Genomic DNA, 18,912 nt, shown 5'->3' with positions numbered 1-18,912 from the left:
TTCCCCTAAGATTCTAATGACAAAATCCATTCCCGCTTTGGGGTTAGGCTGAAGGAAAACTTTGCCGATCATGGATCGGTGAGACAAAAAACCTTCCGGAACATAGATCATCACCAGAAGATTAGGTTTACCTAGGCAAATACATACATGACACAAATCTGCTAAGATTATTTACAATTTACACATGCAGACTGGGTTTACAACATAACATGATCGGGCTAATGATGACAGTCGAATGGCACGGACATATCGATCAAGCGCTATCCCTTTTGCGAAAAAAAGGGGGTGTACTGCTATGGGTAGTTGACACGTAGTGGTCAACAAGACGCGGCACTGGTGGTTTCTAGCTATCATCAGGACTATGCCACAACAGATTTAGTCATTGGATCCAAGGGTTCAGTTGGATGATAGGACACTACATTCTGTGATGAGCAGGCTCATAGGAGAGGGTGATCTAGTTCACCTTGGGTGTGATGCATTGGAGATTGTTGAGACCTCCATTGTATGGTGAGGAAAATTTATCCTATTGCTGCTCAGGACCGAGATTGACAACGGATGGGTAGACATTAACATCATGGAGATTCCTAGGCATGATGAGCTTGGCCTTCATAGATATTCTGCCATCCGGTTCCAGGAGGGGAGGGTACAGTTTGAGCACGATGAGCAGTTTGTCATAGTCAAAGTGGTGCAGCGTCAGCATGGTGGCACCCTTTTGAGACTAGCATGGGATCTGGGTATAACAGGATTCGGTGGTTTAGCCGCCCTTAAAGGTGAGCTAGTTTCTACAAGGGGAGATCATTCAGATCTTCCATTGGGTTTTAGTGATTCGCTATTGACATGGGGAGCGTCACCAGTATGGTAGGATGTTTAACAACAAGGAGTTGTTCAGTGGCACATTTGGGACCCTGGCATTAGCTAGGCCAACTTTTGGAGCAACAACATATTGCTTGAGGACAAACAATTTTTGGCGGGAAGAACTGTAATGTTCCCAATTTTTGTGAGTGCAAAATCCACAAAGGAATTTTGCCAATTTTTGGTGATTTTAAATTAAAAGGGAGAAAATATTATTTTGTGGAGAAAAACGGAAATTATTATTTTAATGGAGAATGGCAGCAAATAATATTTTATTGGAGAAGGGAGGAAAATTATTATTTTATTGGTAAATGGCAGCAAATTAATATTTTATTGAGAAAGGAGGAAAATTATTATTTTATTCAAAATGGCAGCAAAAGTCTCCTAGTGGAAATTGGGCCCCACCAATAAAATAATAGGGAAAAGGAGGATCTAGAAGCTAGAGGGAGGCTCCATGTAGAATTATAAAAGGAGGAGGAACTCAATGGCAAGACATTATATTCTATCTATCTCATTGACAAATTGAAAGGAACTCAAGCGAGTTCAAGAGTTTCAGGCGTAACTCAAGCTGATTTCGATGGACTTCAAGTGCCACCCTAGTTAGCTTAGGGGAAGATTACTTCAGATCTTCCATTGTGTTTATTGCAGAGAATCTTTAACATTTAAATGAATTGTTTGCAGGAGGCAGAAGCATTGTGATCTAATTTAGTTGTAGGATTATGCCATCATTGCAAAGGGCCGAGTTTGTTATTTAGAGGGACATGGATCTTTATTTTCTGAGCTCAATCCACTAAAACTCTTGGCTAAGCTAACACGCAGATTTGACTGAGATTTATTATGTTGAAAAGGGGTTGAAAAGGGGACATGTTTTAAGCATACTTGGGCTGTGCCTTCCCTCTTATTTCCATTGCTGATATCCACTATAAAAAGGGGCGGACTTCATGGTGGTATGGTGCTGGACACAGATATTTAGAAATTCATGCTACTGCTGGTTTGAGGACTGAATATGCACCATTTATATGACTGATATATCATCGATGTACCGTTGTAATAAACCCAGAATTGTGCCTACTGCTATATTATTTACAGTCAGTTCAGATTATTGTGTGGGCAGAGTTACTCATCATTTCTCCAAGAGGAAAGTTGGTCATTACACTCAGAATTTCCAGTGCCAAAGGAGGAGCTTGATCTATGTCTTTAATGAGGGCTGAATTGTTGTAGAAAGGGAGGACAAAATTATAAGATTCCAGGCACTGTCACCCAGCTGGAGCATTCTCAGGTTCCTAATCTTTAATTGTGTATACCAGTCCACATAATAGCTCCTAAATTTGAAATGTGTATCCTTGCTTGCACCCTACAACAGTCTAGTTAATTTCTGAGTACTTGTAAATGATGTAGAGATGATCAAAAATGTTTCCATGAGCTCTGTTTGGGACTGTGTATATGCTGGCAGCCATCATACACCATCTTCATTTCTCCTTAGCACTACGCTTTTGCACAAATGGCCATGTGATTTCTGTATATAGATATTTTTGGGTTATTCATGCTGGAAGACTAGTAATCTAATGGATGTACGTTTCATTTTTCAATGACGAATACCATGCTGGTTATTATTCTTGAGTTGGGTCACTTGTGTGAGCAATTGTTTAGCTCCGTGCTTTAGTCATTGTTGGGTACATGCGAGAAAAAAAACACCTACAGCAGAAAGTAACCAAACTGTTTGATTAAAGTTGCCACTGAAACTCTAATTACAAACTCAGAAAATTATTGAAGTTTGAGAAATTTTCCAGTTGGGACATCACAAAGTCTGACATGAAGAACATGTCTTATAATAATTCTTTCAAGGGATAATCAATGAAAATGACATGAAGAACATGTCTTACAATTACATTATATATTACAAGGGCCAAAATGTAAATTATGAAAACCAACCATAGCTACAAAATTCAACATCTTGGAGCTGCTTTGGCAACCTCCTTTGATTAACTATTTGATTTTTCTATTACTAACAATGATACATGGTGTTTTGCAAGTGTCGTTTTATCGATTTGGCTTTTGGGTTCTTATATGGCTCCTGTCTGTGCATAATCCTAACTGAGATAACTAGTTAGCCCCTTTAAGGAATTTTACCTTGATAGACATTTTAACAAACACATGTCAGTGGTTTAGGGGAGCATTGCCTTGCGACGAAAGCAAGGGATTCGGGAATTAATGAGATTCAAATTCTTAGACGCTATTTTATCATTAATGCTTTGTACTTGATAAGTGGTTCTATATTGGTGGTGCATATTTGGTTCCATGGATCAGCTTATTGTCTGATTCGATGAAATACATTCATTAATCAGATAAGGTGTCTATTAGTTGTTTCAAATTTGGATTTGTAATCATTTTGTCATCTTAATAATTCTACTCACGCAAACATGTGACATCTCAATCCAGAACAATAATGTAGTGAATCATCAGTGACAATAAACAACATGATTCTTATCTGTGGTCATCATTGGTAATTAGTAACGTGCATGCTAATTAAATTTTACATTTTGGTGGCAGGAATGCAAAGGTTTATCATGTTGGAGTTCACCCAAGTGGCCGAGATGTGGGATTTATTCAGGAACTTAGAAATTCTGGAGCAGAAATTGTAAGTATCGAGACATATAAGCATGCACGGGATAGAGTGTCACGATCAGAGCTCATGTAAGTTCTAAATTTTCAAGCTACCAGTTGCATTGCAATTGTAAATAGCAATAGAAAATAGTTCTAATCCTGATTTAACTATGAGCTATGAAAGTCTTATAAAAATGAGATTTGAAACAACTTATGTTTAGTACTGTAAAGTCTTTTTAAGATTGCATGTTCTCTTCAGATCACCAATGTGACAGTATGGACAGTATAAATCGTTTTCATAACACAACTGTGGACTTAATTCCAAACCGCACTTACGGCATAACATAGATCTGGGCCTTTCTCTCTGCAATTAGAGGGATAGTTGATGTTGTCGTTGTTGACTCATTATCCAAGGACTTTCCATTGTCTCGAAAAAATATGAAATATCATGTTAACAATATATATATATATATATATATATATATTTGTGAAAAGAGCTGCCACATACCTTTCAAATCAGTTTACCCAGGGTTCTGTACTTTGTGGACATTACAACTGATTTAAATGGATGACTCAAGATTTCAGCTGATGTTTTGAAATGTTTGTTTCAGATGAGAAGGCAATAATCATATCATAACAGATAACAAGTCAACCTTTTTTGGAAGGTCACGCGGATAACCTTAATTACAAGGAGCAAAAAAGTGCATGATGTCTTGTTCAGCCAGGTCAGGAAAAAGCAAATGGATATTAAGGAGAGCTTCCTATTCAAGATTAACAAGAAATCTACGAGAATAAGTCTTCTAGCATAAATTCTTGCTGAAAATGAAAAAAGTGGAGTCGCCACTTGAACATGAATCTAACTCTAAAAATCCAATATGCCAAAAAACCAAAAGTTAGTCAAAAACCAGGAATAGAAAAAATCTATCCGCAGCAATGGCGCCAAAAAATGTTGTCGCCTGAAGTGTACACCAAGGGCAACAATGCTTTGGACAGGGGTTGTCACTCTAATCTCTGCCCACTCCGTTCTAGCTATCTCCTAGGCAAGCTAAGGGGGGTAGTCCCTAAAGGTGAGAGGTGAAGGATGAGGGGAAACTTGTTGGGAACCAACAAGTTCTAGGAGATACACTTAGTTATCTTATGAACTTGATTATAATTAATTTGCAAGTGTGATTAATGAGCAATGTGGTTATTAAAGATAGATTTAGTTAATTCAATAAGACATTTAATGAGATAAATAGATGATAGACCAATGCCTTATAAACAATGCTCAAGACAAATTATAACACTTGGACAAGGATATTTCAAGCTATAAGATGAGCAATGTTGAATTTCGACGATCTTGGGATCTAGGATAGAATCTTAAAATCTCTGATGCTACCAAACCAAGAATCTCAACAAAGCTACTTGGCATAGCGGAATATAAATAGCAGTAAATCACACATGCACAAGTATAGAATACTTTTACAATTTTTTCAACCCAACTTCGTTATATTAATCAACATATAATACAATTGTCTAGGGCTCCCGTACAAGGGACAATGGCCCTCAAATATCCACAAGTACAAGAATACAAGATACAATGACAATCTTGCTATCTAGTGCACAATCATAGCCTCTATGTCGTATCTTGCCCTGTTGGTCCTTCGCTTCCAATCTATTCTCTAGCTGCCCCTTAGTCCATCAAGAAACAACACATAGAGACTCTAGGAGGGCTGCCACCTATCACTGCTGCAATTCACTTCTGCTGCAATGAACACAGGCTGATCAAATTTGCTCTTTTAGGCTAGCCAATACGTGAGCTTTAATATGCCTTCCTAGTAGCTTCTTTCGTCCATCAAAGAGCTACAAATAGTCTCCAACAACTTCACCCAAACTTCAGTTGTCAAACTCCCTTTATGACTACTTGTCAAGGGCTACTTTAGACACTTTATTGTTGCCCTCCACCAACCACTAAGTGCCCAATACAACCAGTGTAGAATCTGCTCCTAGGTTAGGCTTCTAACCTCCATGTCAAGCCTTCTAGTTGGCTTCCACACACTGCAAATACATCCCATCCAAACTTATCCAAGAACTAGGATCTAACACCTACAAGAACATACCAAAGTACTATTAATCAAGGTTGTCATTGATGTCAATATGGCATTGGCTGAGATGGCAAATATTCTTGAGATGCCTAGTTCCAAATGATGATGTCATGACACTTGTCTGACAAGGATGCCATCAATTAATATGTCAAGCCACTAATGAAGAAGTCTTAAGAAGTGCCAAGTGCCAAATGCCAATCACATGCCTTATGTTGGAATTTCTAAGTCTATCTGTTAGAAATCCTTCATGTACTTTCTGATTTATTTCTTCCTACTTGTTTTGTTAATTAACAAGTTATTTACCATGTAAATATTGAAGATAAATACAAGTAGATGCTCAACACATATAGATCATCAACTGAAGGAAAAACAAGCACACAAGTGACACTGTTGTTTTTGGACTAATGTCCCTGGAAAAACTCAGTGCGGGAAGTGCAACTATCTGAGGGTTTTATTATTAAGTAGTTTCAAAATACAATCTGGGTGCCAGAAATGGCTCACCCAATAGAGAATGCCCTTGGCAGTAGTACCTCTCAGTCGGAGACAGATATTCCGACTAAAACCCTAGATGAATGGACCCACAACTCTCAGCTCCAATCTGCCCCACGAAATCTCCTAGCGTCAGCCTCTCTGGCCCAGCGCAACCCAACTAGCCCTCCATCAGCCTTTGGAGGCTTTGCGTAAGCCTCTAGAGCCTCTGCGTCTCCCACACTGGCTCTCTCTAGCACTGCGCAGCTCCTGGCTGCCTCTGCGTGGCCTCTGGCTGGCTCTGCGTCAACCCTCTCCCGACTTCTGCGCTGATGCTCCCAATACCCTCTCTGCCTCTCTACTTCTGTATTCACTGCCCCTTAGCGGCAACTCTGATCAGTCCTTCGATTTCCTCAACAAGCCCTGCCCCAAAAGATCGAATTCTTGATCAACTCGGTGTGTTCTCCAAGTGATCCTCAAGCCTCCTCTTATATTTTTCTCACTGACAATTCAACGGCTGAGATTAAGTCCCTAATCAACGGCTAAGATTAGATTTGGCTTGGTCCATGACTTTTGGACCATTCTAACTCAGTTTTATATTAATTCACATTAATATTTTATTTTCCCTAAGTTTAGACTTAGGGACTCCATTAAAAATATTAACTATTTTAATATCTCCCAAACTGGTTAGATTCTGCCCAAACCATTTCTAGGTCTTGGAGATCTCATGTGCTTTAGCCTCTCCACCAATTTTCGTGGTTAGAGTACATCCGATGCCACCCCAAATCAACACTCCATCTTAGCGAGGATTGTGCTCTAGTAATACTCCTCACTGAGCATCACCTTAATCATCCCGCATCGGTCCCTGTGCTGATGCTAGTCCTGCTGCCCAACATTCTCTGCACTGCTGCATCATGTACTACTACCATGGCCCTGCCACTGCCACTGCTTCATGTGTATGACAGCTCTCTCTGCATCCTTGTTGCTGGCCATGGCCCTATATCTGCACTGCATCCCCTCTCATCATGCTGCATCGTTTTGCCCATAGCACTGCCACTCCTAACTGCTGCAGTGCAATTTAGTTACTGAGAAGTAAGTAACTGATCTCCCAACTCTGACATCTCCGTCAAGCTAGAAACACTCTCGATGTTGAAGCTCCCTCTGTCCCTGTCAAGTGCTCCCTCTATAGACCTCTGCGCTGCTGCAACAACTCCATGCATCTCGCACTGTTGCCTCACTCTGTCCTGGGACTCCTGCACTTTAGCTCTCTCTGTTGCTCCATCCACATCCGTCTCTACCGATATCCGCTAGTCCTGCTACTCCTTCGGGGCTCTTGTAGCAAGGTATAATCCAAGAGGTTGGGTACCTCGAGGATCCTACCTCTCATTGCCCGTCTGACTACAACTCGATGTCTCCCCACTTTCTCTCAAGTGGCGCATGAGCACTCATGGCACAGTCATCATCTCTCTCCACTTCTTTCTCTGCCCTTGCTGGCGTAGTCTTGGTCTCAGAAGCCTCTCCCTTGCTCTTCTTCCTTGGACACTAGCTCACATAGTGACCCAGTTCCCCACAGTGGAAGCATTTGACCTTGGAGAGGTCCTTCTTCTTTTGTTTCTCCTACTTTCCCTCAGATGCTAGGGTAGCATCCTCCTCTTCCTCCTTCTTGATTTTTACCCCCTTGCCACTGCTTCCTGCCTTGGTTAGCCTTCTGATCTCTTCTTGACGAAGATCTGCCCACAGTTCCTCCCAATCTGGAAGGGTCGACCTGCCCAGTATGCTTTGGACAAATACCTTCCAATCCTCTGAGACTGCGTTCAATGCGGTCCTCACCATCAATTCCTGATCAGGCGTGCCCCTATGAAAGTTAGCTAGTCACGGATCTCCTTCAATCAACTGAGGAATAATTTCCTGTTGCTACAATAGATAAAAATTTCACATTTTCCTCACCCCATAGGGAAATCCTGCTTTGAAGACTGGCCTCTGAAACCCCTCCACGAATTACCCCGCGTCACCCTCCACGTAGGCTCTAATTCGTATGGCCTGGATCTCGATCTGACCCGCTTTCTCTACTTGCCACTAACTCGGAAAATGCTTCTCCCACTCTCTGCTAAATTCTTCTACCACCGGAACACTGAAATGACTTCCCAAATCTGCAAATCGAACTACCTCTAGAGGCTACTGCGTAGTCCCTGCATCATCCTCGCTATGGTCTTCTGCCTCTCTGCAAATGCACTCACTAGATTTGGAAATCTTCCTTCAGTCTCACTATCTCTGCTTCGATCTTTGGCTCTCTGACACCTATTGCTGCTATTTGGAAATCGATTTGCCAAGGAATTCAAGCTTCTGGTGTGTCTTCTCCAAGTGCTCATTGATTTCTTCTTATGATCCTTTGTTGGGGCTCCAACGACCAAGATTAAATCTTAATCAAGGTTTAGGATCATCAATTTGATTTGTGTGAGTTTCTAAACTATTCTCACCTTGACTTAATTAATTTTAATTAATTAGCCATATTCCCTAAGTTTAGACTTAGGAAATATTTAAAATTTTATTAATATTCTAATTAAGTCATCTCTATGTGGAATTTCCAGAAACAATTTATGGGTTTTGGAGATCTCATGTATTCGAGCCTCTCCACGAATTTTTGTGGCTAGAACACATCCGATGCTACAAAAACTAACATGTTGAATTTCCATGATCTTGGGATCTAGGATAGAATCTTAAAATTTCTGACGCTACCAAACCAAGAATCTCAACAAAGCTACTTTGCACAGCGGAATATAAATAGCAGTAAATCACACATGCACAAGCATAGACAAATTTTTACAAATCTTTCAACCCAACTTCATTATATTAATCAACATATAATACAACTATCTAGAGCTCCCGTACAAGGGATAATGGCCCTCAAATATCCACAACTACAAGAATACAAGATACAATGGCAATCTCACTGCTCTAGTGCACAATCACAGGCTCTATGTCATATCTCGTCCCGCCGGTCCCTCGCTTCCGATCTGTTCTCTAGCTACCCCTTAGTCCATCAAGAGACAACACATAGAGACTCCAGGAGGGCTGCCACCTATCGTTGCTGCAAGTCACTTCTGTAACAATGAACATGCGCTGATCCAATTTGCTCTTCTAGGCTGGCCAATACCTAAGCTTCAATCCGCCTTCTTAGTAGCTTCTTTCATCCATCAAAGAGATACACATAGGCTCCAACAAATTCACCCAAACTTCAGCTGTCAAACTCCCTTTATGACTGCTTATCAAGGGCTACTTTGGACACTTTCTTGGTGCCCTCCACCAACCACTAAGTTTCCAAAACAACCACTGTAGAATCTTCTCCTAGGTTAGTCTTCTAACCTCCATGTCAAGCCTTCCAATTGGCTTCCACAGGTTGCAAATACATCCCATCCAAATTGAGCCAAGGACTAGGATCCAACACCTACAAGAACATGCCAAAGTACATACCTTTTTCTCTCTGTTTTAGGGTCTGCTTCACTGTTGTCATAGATGACCTTGTTAGGGCATGACCACAGTCATTTCTAGCCCTCTTTCACAACCCATAATTGCTCTCTACATCTGCATGTTCCTTCCTCTAGGGAGTTTCTCCTATTCGCTGAGGTGTAGGGTTGTATCTAGCCCACTTTTTAGGCTTGCGACCTTCCTTCACCTTGAAATGTAGCTTCGACCCTCCTTACACCTATTCAGAATTGTGATTGTTTCTATTGAGGTCTGTTCACCCACAAACCACTCCAAAATAGACCCCAAACAACCCCAGAACTCCATCCTCTTACACAACCTTGCTACAAGACAATTTAGGTCCCCAAATAGTCATGAAAAAGTGCCCTAAGAACCTTCTTCTCCTTCGTCGATTCCCCCTTCTTGTCTACGGTAAAAACAGAGGTACTCTCTCTCTGCTACGCGCTTCCTTCTTCCTATATGTTGCTCACTTGGATGTGTTCAAATGATACTCCATCACCTCTTATTTATACCAAAAAAGAGGGCTCCACTGAATTTCCTAAGTGACATGTTTCTTGGGCATTTTTACTTGAGCCTACATGACTTGCCAAAAAACCCATTATGCACTACAAAAATTCATATCTCGTCGTAGACAACTCGAAATTCAATGATTCTTATTGCATTGGATTCTTCTCTACACCCTTTATCATCTCCATCCATCACATGTCCAAAATGCTCCATGGTTTTGACCCAAACACCAATGGGTGCAAAACCCCAACCTTGGGTTCCAAGCCCACAATGACCTATTGTGGTGCTCCAACCTCCAAACCCCGAACCCTAGGGCTTGGAGTACCTCCCAAGCTACTAAAAAAATCAACACTCCCTCTTAACAAGGAGGTACTTCCAAGACTAGGAAGTAACTCATCATCGTCATCACTACTCGCAACATTCGCCCAACTCCTAGTGCTCACAACTGCAGTAATCCTTGTAGAGTGAACTATGTCTCTCTCGGAAGTGTCGCTGTCACTGGAAGCTTCCTGCTTCTTTTTCTTTTCTTGCATCGCTTTCTGTTAGACACATAAATGGCAGCAACAGAATATTAAAGATAAGCATGAGAGTATGTGTATTATTGACAATGATATACATTTATTGTACACTTATATGACCTTTGGTTTCGTATTCCAAGGTCTCTTGGACTTCCTTAGACTATTCAACTTCCACACCAACCCTTAGAGGATTAGGTGTTCAACATTCCCCCCCTTAATCCGAAGGGTTATGTATGAGTCCAAGAAGAGAGTTGTAATACAAAATGTGCAAAAATGCATGGCAACACTAGGTTGAGTGTGCTCTCTGAAATGTTGGTATAAAGAGCGGTGATTTAAGGATGACCACCAACACTGGAACACTTAGTGCAGTTCCCGGAACTCTTCCAAGTCTGGCATGAAGCTTAGGTCTTTTGCTAGAGGAAGTGCTCCTGATGTTTTGAAGAGGGAAACCTTCAACCATGAAAGGGAGGTCTCACCTCGCATAAAAGGGAGAACCTCAACCTAAAAAGGGAGTTCTCAACCTGTGATGGTTTAAGGATGACTAACAACTCTGGAATGCTTAATGCAATTCCTAAAACTCTTCCAAAACTAGAAAGAAGCTGAAGTCTTCTGCTAGAAGAAGTGTCCCCAATTCTTTGAAGAGGTATCACCGACTGAAGGGATGTTCAGGGGCATATTTGTCTTAGGCTACAACTTTGAATCTCGTATGGTAGGTTGTGGCTTAGGCTCGCTTGATGTGGCTTTGAAGCTTGTAGATGACCATCACTTCCCCCTTGTTAGATACAAGGTGAGAAGACGAAGTGATCTCAACTGCAAGATTTTTCAATATTCGAGAATAAATCCTGTTGTATGAGTGAAATATCTTCTTGGCTGTTGAAGCCCATTGCCAAGAAGCGATCCATCCAAGATGAATCTTTGTTCTTGCAGGAGGTTTGTTTCTAAAGCATCTGTTTGAAGAATGACTGGTTTTATGACAGTGCTTACATGGGTGAAGATCAAAACAATGATCTTTCACATGGCCAACTCGGTCACAGTGTTGGCATTTCACAATCTGTTGTTGTTGCTGTGGAAGAGGAGCAGAATCTAGAACAGCTGAAGGTGAACTGTCATGAAGGAATCCAACACTCTGAAACTGAATGGGCTTTGAGTAATCTAGAATATGAAAGGAAACCTCCTTATCATATCCAAGACCTATTCTGTGCTTGTTGCTGACAAGCTCTTCCCAAGGTCTGATGATGGGCTTGGGAAGTGCAAACTGAACTTCTACATCTGCATGTGACTCTGCTGCTTTATTGGGCACTGGATCTGAATCAACTGTAACATTATTGTCTTGCTGTTTATGGGAGTCTGTTTCAATCTTCTGAACAGAAACAGGTTCAAAATGATGACTCCACTATTGTAATTCTTCCTGCTGTAGTTGAGATTCAAGCTGCAAAAAGGCAATGTTTTCTTGTGCATGTTGTAGACAGGTCTGAATTTTGGAGAGAGAGTCTTTTCTGATTCTGAATGTGTTGTCAGTCGCTGAGTGTATCATAGTATTGAGGAACTCTAATACTTCACCAATTAGAACCATTTCACAACAAATGCACCAATATTACAACCAATACAAATGTCTTCTCTCCTCCACAAAATACTTCTTTTATATAAAGTGCAGAGAATACACTAACAATGGTTCTATTTATTTATAGAGACAACTCTATAAACAACATTGGTGCAATCATATAGCTTTTCCAATACATAGTAGAGGCATATTTGACCCACAACACTAGTACACCAGCACTCAGTAGCAATAAATATGACTCCAAAATTAGTGTTTAATGCACATACCACAGTTTGCAACTATACAATGCAAAGAATGGCACCTACACAATGCAGAAAGATGCACATACATTCCTAAACACTCACACTGTATATAAACACATTTACTTTGCAACCCATCTCACAAATATATTGTAGCTCCAATGCACATATAACACCAGCCTTCAATCAACTTGACAATATGCGTTCACAATCTAGCGTTTTATCCAACGGACGAGTGTACAAACTTCAATGCTTCAATAGAGAATTAATGCACAGTTGAGTAGATATTCTACGTTCCAGTTTAGAGGTAATGTTGAAGACAACAGAGCTACTGCTTTCCACCCTTCGCCTTCAGAAATTGATAAGCCTTTCCCAAAGTCTCTTGATTCCAACAAAATAGAGATCCTTTCTGGGACAAAGTATATCAACACCCACTTCGTATGAGTTGGATTGGTGATATTTATGTGCTAACAAGATAGGTAGTGTGATTGGGAAAGGCGGCGATATTATAAAATCCTTGAGGCAAGAAACTCATGCCAAGATCAAAATTGCAGATTCTATCCCTAATGTGGAAGAGAGGGTTATTATTATCTTCAGCTCTCGAAAGGATCAGCGAAAGGAGAGAGAATTTGTCAGGGTTTCCTCGTTCTGCCAAGACTTAGCACTTCCGCCAAGTTTAGTCTGTCTCTAAATTATATTCTGTGATTTCCTAATGGTGGGCTGGTTGCAGGTGTTAAGGATAATCGTTCAAAACGAGAAACTATTCCTTCAAGTTTGGGTGGAACTTCTTCTCGGGTTTCCTTTGGAGTATCAATCATCAACCTCCAATTTTAGTTATTCTGCTAAAATAGTAGAACTATTTAATTTACCCGGTATATGGCAAACCTTCAAATTTTCCACAGAACCAAAAGGAATTAAAACCCCAGTTCATAACCTTATCGCGTCCAAAATTTAAATTAACTCACATGCATCTTCCGACACGATCACCGTCAGATGTGACCCGTTTAATCAAACGGCTATTGCGTCACCTACTCGCCAACTAGCTTGGCCGATCTCCACCGTCAATCAATCCTGCTTGATCCAATGGCTATCACGTAATCTCACGTGAAATCTTGCACGATGCATAACAAGTCAAGAGCGTGCGAGAAAAGTGGTTTTCCCGTGCTACGTGTCAACCCCTCAGGTTAATCACATGAATTTGTAGAATACCATTTACAGCTTTTAGGGCGTGCGAGATACTGCTTACCGCCTACGAAGACCACTCCATTATTCTGCACGTTTTCCACCCTTCTGTCGACACGTGCCTTGATGTGATCTGTCCATTTCTTAACTTAATCTCCTGCGATAAGATCTTCGTTGCTCATCTTCCATTAACCTTGTCCATTGATCTGATTGATCCAATGGTTACTGTGCACTGTTACATTCTTTTGTTTCTTACTGTGTAATAGCCTATTCGGCTTTCTGCATGTGTATTTGTTCTCGCCTTACGGTCTTCAATTGTTTTGATCTCAATCTCCACTCTGTTTCTTCATTTCTTTGTGCCTTTACGCTTCCTTCATAAATCCTTAGGTTTTAGGAAGCCTTGCAGTTATACCTTCATTGTAACATTGAAGGTTTTCTCCAATACTGTCTGTGTGTAAACCTGTAACACTCTTCTTTGCCTTCTTCTCCGATTCTGCACACCTTTGGCAGAGCGCTCAGGTGCAGAGTCCAGGCGGGTGTGTTTTTGCTATTTGAGGGAGTGGATAGAGAACCCAACACAAATCTAGCTGAGAGAGGTCAGCCGGACAGTGTGTAATATGAAATAGGCATGCACACAATAATGGGAGTTTTGTTCGCAAGAATGCAGAACTGACATGCACAGAGAGGCCACAACACAAGTGGCTCAGATTGGAGCAGGGCAAGAGTACGCTCGCTCTGATACCATGTTAGACACATACATGGCAGCAACATAATATTAAAGATAAGCATGAAAGTATGTCTATTATTGACAATGATATACATTTATAGTACACTTATATGACCTTTGGTTTCGTATTCCAAGGTCCCTTAGACTTCCTTAGGCTATTCAACTTCCACACCAACCCTTAGAGGATTAGGTGTCCAACACTTTCTAATCTCTTCATGATTCCTTCTTGGTAGATGTAGAAGCACCCTTACCGCCCACTGACCATGTGCTCTTCTGGGGCTGCAAAATCTCCCTCTGAAACTGCAAACTCCCTTTAGAACTTCACTCCCCGTGAGTCTTTGGAACCTCGACCTTCTTTTTAGGAACTTGTACCTGCACCTCTAAAGCTTGCACTTGGACCTGCTTCTCTAGAACTTGTACTTGGTCCTCTTGCTTCTTCTTCCCATGATCCATAGGCTTTCCTATCAACCTATATAGACCATGCTCTTTAACTCCAAGCACAATACCTGCGGAGCTAGAGCCTTTGGGCCTGAGTCTTGCCTTCCCATCCTAGAATAAGACCTCGAACCCTTTCTTCTCGATCATCTAGATATCATGCTATATCTAAGTCCTGGTACAAACAATACATCTTGGACCCACATCACCCGTCTTGTCTCCTTTCTAAGTGACACAACTCCCAATCCTCGGATCTCCTTCTGACTCTTGTCACCCAACACCAGTGCAACTTTGAGTCCGATTCAGCGAGAGTGTCGAAAACCTCTTATGATCTTGTCATATGTTTTGACACACCATTGTCCATATACCATGTAGCCTCATCGATGGTACTTTGTGAGAAATGAGAAATCATAGCAAAGTCCTCCTCCAACTTCTTGGTGAGAGTTTTTATCTCAGCAAAAGTAGCAACACCGACGACCTGTTTCCCTTTCTTCTTCTCATCATCTCCCTTCTTCTTCTTCATCAAACATCTCGACAAAAAATGACCCATCTCGGCACAGTTGAAACACTTGAATTTACTCAAGTCCTTGTTCTGCTTACCCTTCATTCGTGCTGCAAGTGCTACGTCATCATCTGAAGCCCTCTTCTTCAGATGCAGATCCTCGTCTCGCATCTCTTCCTGAATGAAGTCATCCCACAACCTATTCCAGTCTAACAAATTCTCCCTGGCAACGATCCCCTTGATGAAGGGCTTCCATTCCTTGGTGAACCCTTTCAAAGCAATCCTCACCATATCAGTCTTTGAAATAGTCACACTGACGACAACAAGATCATATTTGACCTGAGACAATCTCGTCAGATACGAAGTCACTTCACCCTGTATCATCTTGGTGGACTTGAACTTATCCTCCAATACTAGTACCCAGTTCTCGTTCTTATTCTAGAACAGATTCTGAAGAGCCATCCACATCTCACGTGTAGTGTTCTTCTCAAACAAATGAGGTATTAGGGGATCCTTCACACCATCTAGGATGATCAATCTCGCCTTTGTATCCAAGTCCTCATACACTTCTAGCTCCTTGGGGTCAGTTGGCTTCTTGATGGCTTTCTCGGAGAACTCCCAGATCTCGTTGACATGGAAGACCAATTTGATCATTTCCTTCCATGGACTATAGTTGGACGACCCTTCTAACCTGTCCTCATACCAGAGACCAGCCTGTAACTTCGACATTGTAGTGAGCCCTTCACCTACAATGTGACCAACTCCCTCTTAAGTTGTACTTCACTGTGCACTCTTTTTTATTCACTGTCTTCCAAAGTAGCTGAGACACGCTCTGATACCATGTTGTGTGACAATTTCAAAACTGAAATCTTATTGCAACAACTGGAATTTATTTTTCTAATTGTTAATTGTTTTAACAATTTATCTGCTACAACAAATATTAAATAAATCACATCGCAACCTTCACAAATAAAATATTGCGGAAATAATAGCGTTGGAAACTGAGTAAATACTAGCACATAGACACATGAAAATGACACCATTATTTTTGAACAAAAGTCCTCGGAAAACCCAATGCGGGAAAACCGGTGCATCGGTTGAGGGTTTTATTATTATACAACAGTGAAATTTGAGTACAATAATTTGGAAATCCTCAGAGAAAAAATACTGGCAAGAATCTAGTGAGGAATTTTCCTCCTCACCCCAACAGGCATGGAATTCAATCGAAGTTCGGCATCTGAAGACTTCATGGCTCTGAAGACTTTGAAACTCTTCCACGAATTGCCCTGCGTCACCCTCTGTGTGGGCTTTGTGCAGGCACTAATTCGTATGGCATGGATCTCGATCTGAGCTGCTTCCTCTGCTTGCCACTGACTTGGAAAATGCTTCTCCCAGCCTTTGCAAAATTCCTCTGCAAATGGAACACTGAAACGACTTCCCGAATCTGCAAATCGAACTGCCTCTAGAGGATACTGCACAACCCTGCGTCAACCTCACTGTGGCTCTTTTGCCTCTCTGCAAATGCACTTGCTGGATCTGGAAATCTTCTTCCAGTCTAACTGTCTCTGCCCCTCACTGTCTTTGCTTCGATCTTTGGTTCTCTGACAACTACTTCTCCTCTCTGGAAATCGATCTTCCAAGGAAATCGAACTTCTGGTGTGTCTTCTCCAAGTTTCCATCAACTTCTTCTTATAATCCTCTATTGGGGCTCCAACGAGCAAGATTAAATCTTAATCAAGGGCTAGGATCATCTTGAAGTCGATTTGTGTGAGTTTCTAGACTATTCTCACCTTGAATTAATCAATTATGATTAATTAACCATATACCTTAAGTTTAGATTAAGAAAATATTTAAAAATTGGTTAATAATTTAATTAATTCATCTCTAGGTAGAATTTCTATAAACAATCTATGGGTTTTGGATATCTCATGTATTCTAGCCTCTCCACCAAATTTCGTGGCTAGAACACATCCGATGCTACAGAAACTAACACTCCCACTTAGCGAGGACTTTGTTCTCTCCAGTGTTGCACATCCTATCGCAACACTTTGTCTTTGTATCATCTCTTGTCACGCTGCTGATGTTTGGCTGTTGCTGCCCACCAACTACTGCGCAACTCTGATGCTACATCTGTGCTACTGCATCTGTGCTGACTGCTGATGCAAGTTGATTGTTGTGTTACACTGTAAATATCGTAGTAAATATGACTACAGCCTTCACTTATTAAATTATATGCCGAAACAACAACTGAAGAAGAACAAATAACACACACACAAGTGACACCGTTGTTTTTGGACAAATGTCCCAGGAAAAACCCAATGCGGGAAAACTGGTGAAGCAATTGAGGGTTTGTATTATTATGCAATAGTTTTTTAATACAATTCTTCGAATGCCCAAACTAGCAATCCTAAACAGAGATCTAACTGGACAAAAAAATAGTGATATGATCTCACCCTGTCACTGGAAAATTTGGCACTAATCAACACTGGAGATGAGCCTCTACGCAGCACTACATCACTCCTACGCAGTTACTGCATCACTGCTGCTGGGACTGCACTGCACCTCCTCTTGATCTCCTTCTAGCTGGAAACTTCGGCCCTTTGGCCTCTCGGTCTCACACCCCGGCTCCGACACTAGATCCCGACTATTCCCTAGTAGAAATACGAACTCCCTCTGAAGCTCTGTGTTGCCTCTACGTGGCATTGTGTTGCCTCTCCGGACTACTCTCTGCCTCTGTGCCTTGCACTCTCTGGATCAGGAAAACTATCCCTGCCCCTCACTACAAGAATCTCTTTGATGATCTCTCTGATTGCTCTGTGTTGCTCTTTTGAACCCACTCGACGTGTCTTCCAAATGGCCATCAAAGTCCTTCTTGTAATCTTCTCGTTGAGTAATCAATGGCCCAGATTAAATTATAATCAATGGCTCTGATCATATTAACTCGATCTCCGTCTTCTTCTAGAAGATTCACACCTAGTTTTATTAATACCCTTTAATTATTTTAATTTCCCAAGTTTATACTAAGGCATCCATTAAAAATAATTAATTATTTTAATAAAAATGTCTCGAGTGAAATTTTCCAAAATGATTTATGAGTATTCTGGAATACACGTGTCCTATCCGCCCTGCAAATTTTGAGGCTTAGAGCACATCTGATGCTACCAGAAATCAACACTCCCACTTAGCGAGGACTGTGCTCAAGTAATGCAACATGCTGAAGCATCACCTTGACTCTATAACATCTCCTTGTGAAAATGCCTACACTAAAGGAACCCCTACTACAGCAAATCTGAATCTACTTCACCTACTTGATTTTAAAATTGCATTCATCAAGTTATTCTATTGAATACTGAAAAAAATTACTTCTGCAACCTACACCAATTAAATATTTGATCTCATGAAAAAAAACAGAGTAGAGAACAAGATACATAGGACACACTTATTTTTGGACACAATAGTCCCCAGAAAAACCCAATGCAGGAAAACCGGTGCAGCAGTTCTGAGGGTTTATTATTATGTAGGAGAAATATCCGAATACAAATCTAGGATGTTCATCTAGTAATCCTTTATAGAGAAAAATACTGGCAGAAAATCTGAGTGAGTTTTACCTCACTTCACCCGGCAGAATTCCAGCTAATCTAGCACAAGACAGGCTAACCCCGGTTATTTTTGCGTTGGCCCTGTGTAGGCTCTGCGTTAGCTTCTCTTCCCTCTGCGTCAGCTCTCACGACTATACCGACAGTTATGGAT

The 18,912-nt window shown here is 41.1% G+C and overlaps 1 protein-coding gene across 13 annotated transcripts in view; it reads left to right on the top strand.

The window, feature by feature from the left end:
- LOC149144719 (uncharacterized protein C16C9.01c-like) overlaps nucleotides 1-18,912 on the top strand; it is a 329,727-nt gene that overhangs the window by 197,134 nt on the left and 113,681 nt on the right. For all 13 annotated transcript variants that reach the window (XM_089446735.1, XM_089446734.1, XM_089446738.1 and 10 more), the window contains one exon: nucleotides 3,403-3,546. In XM_089446735.1, the coding sequence (XP_089302861.1) occupies nucleotides 3,403-3,546 (144 nt within the window). The remainder of the gene's footprint in view (nucleotides 1-3,402; nucleotides 3,547-18,912) is intronic.

This window comes from Pinus tabuliformis, chromosome X, assembly GCF_031772625.1.
Source record: "Pinus tabuliformis cultivar Carrire ecotype Pingquan chromosome X, CPIR1, whole genome shotgun sequence".
In the NCBI taxonomy this organism is placed as follows: Eukaryota; Viridiplantae; Streptophyta; class Pinopsida; order Pinales; family Pinaceae; genus Pinus; species Pinus tabuliformis.
The sequence above is the reverse complement of the archived record's forward strand: the minus strand, read 5'-3'. Positions and strand labels throughout refer to the sequence as shown.